This window comes from Corapipo altera, unplaced genomic scaffold (assembly GCF_003945725.1).
Source record: "Corapipo altera isolate COAL_440 unplaced genomic scaffold, ASM394572v1 59878, whole genome shotgun sequence".
NCBI classification, from domain to species: domain Eukaryota; kingdom Metazoa; phylum Chordata; class Aves; order Passeriformes; family Pipridae; genus Corapipo; species Corapipo altera.
Window position 1 is genome coordinate 1 of NW_020891698.1, and position 1,332 is coordinate 1,332.

General features: G+C 68.9%; 1 protein-coding gene across 1 annotated transcript; it reads left to right on the forward strand.

Moving 5' to 3' along the window:
- Nucleotides 1-581: 581 nt before the first annotated feature.
- On the forward strand, nt 582-1,185 carry LOC113942592 (nucleus accumbens-associated protein 1-like; the record flags this gene model as incomplete). The annotated part of the gene is made up of 3 exons (XM_027633694.1): nt 582-758; nt 845-950; nt 1,048-1,185. Coding segments are annotated over 3 exons (421 nt in total), but the record flags the coding sequence as incomplete, so codon positions are not given.
- Between the last annotated feature and the right edge of the window lie 147 nt (nt 1,186-1,332).

Below are 1,332 nucleotides of genomic sequence, written 5' to 3' on the forward strand. Positions count from 1 at the left end.
TGGCGGGTGAGACCCCGGGGCACGGCGGGAGAGACCCCCCAGGGGGGTGGGAGGGGTCGGGAGGGGTGGTTTGGGGGTGAGGATGCACTTGGGGTGGGGTCAGATAAGGCTGCACCCGTTGGGTGTGAGACCAATGGGGTTGGGGGAACAGGTGTGTGTTGGGGGGAGGTGTGGTCATGGGAGGCTCCACCCACGTGGGGGTGTGGTCATGGGAGGCTCCACCCACACGGGAGGTGTGGTCATATGATGATCCACCCATATGGGGGTGTGGTCATATGAGGATCCACCCACGGGGGGGTGTGGTCACACAGGGGTGTGGTCAGTGAGGGCCCCACCCATGCACTGTGAGCCAATGAGGTCCCGCTGCTGGGGTTTGGGCTGATGAAGCTCCACCCCAGGGGGTGGGGTTTGGGCAAAGAGGGGGGGTTGTTGGGGGGGTGGTCACACGAGGCTCCACCCACAGGGAGGGGGGCGTGGTCGCAGCAGGTGAGCTCCCTGACCCCTCCTCCAGGGGCACATCAGGGATGGGGGGGATCCCCAGGGTCTGTTCCCCTGTGACCCCCCCGTGGCCCCCCCCCCAGCCTCGGAGAAGGTGGAGGCCCTGCCGGAGCAGCCCCCCCCGGAGCCCCGTGCCCGTTTCCGGGTGCGCCAGGACCTGGCGTCGCTGCCGGCCGAGCTCGTCACCCAGATCGGGAACCGCTGCCACCCCAAGCTCTACGACGAGGGGGACCCCGCTGAGAAGCTGGAGCTCATCACCGGTACGGGGGGGGAAAGAGGGGTCCCCGGGGGGGGTTCAGGGGCTCCCCCCCGGCCCCGCTGACCCCCCCACGTGCCCCCTCCCCAGGCACCAACGTGTTCATCACGCGGGCGCAGCTCATGAACTGCCACGTCAGCGCGGGCACGAGGCACAAGGTGCTGCTGCGCCGCCTCCTCGCCTCCTTCTTCGACCGGTGAGCGGCTCCGGGGGGTCCCCCACCCCCCAATTAGGGTGCTGGAGGGTTTGGGGAGGGGGTTTACAGCGGTTGTACCCCCCCCCCTCCCCCCCAGGAACACGCTGGCCAACAGCTGCGGGACCGGGATCCGCTCGTCCAGCAACGACCCCAGTCGGAAACCGCTGGACAGTCGGGTGCTGCACGCGGTGAAGTGTGAGTGGGGGGCTCCTGGGGGGGCTCCCCAAGGGGCTGGGTGGGTTTGGGGGGCACTGAGAACACCCTGAGAATGAGGGGGGCACGTGGGACCTGAGAGGAATCAGGGGGACACAGGGAGCACCTTGGGAATTGGGGGGGTCAGGGGGACACAGGGAGCACCTTGGGAATTGGGGGGGTCAGGGGG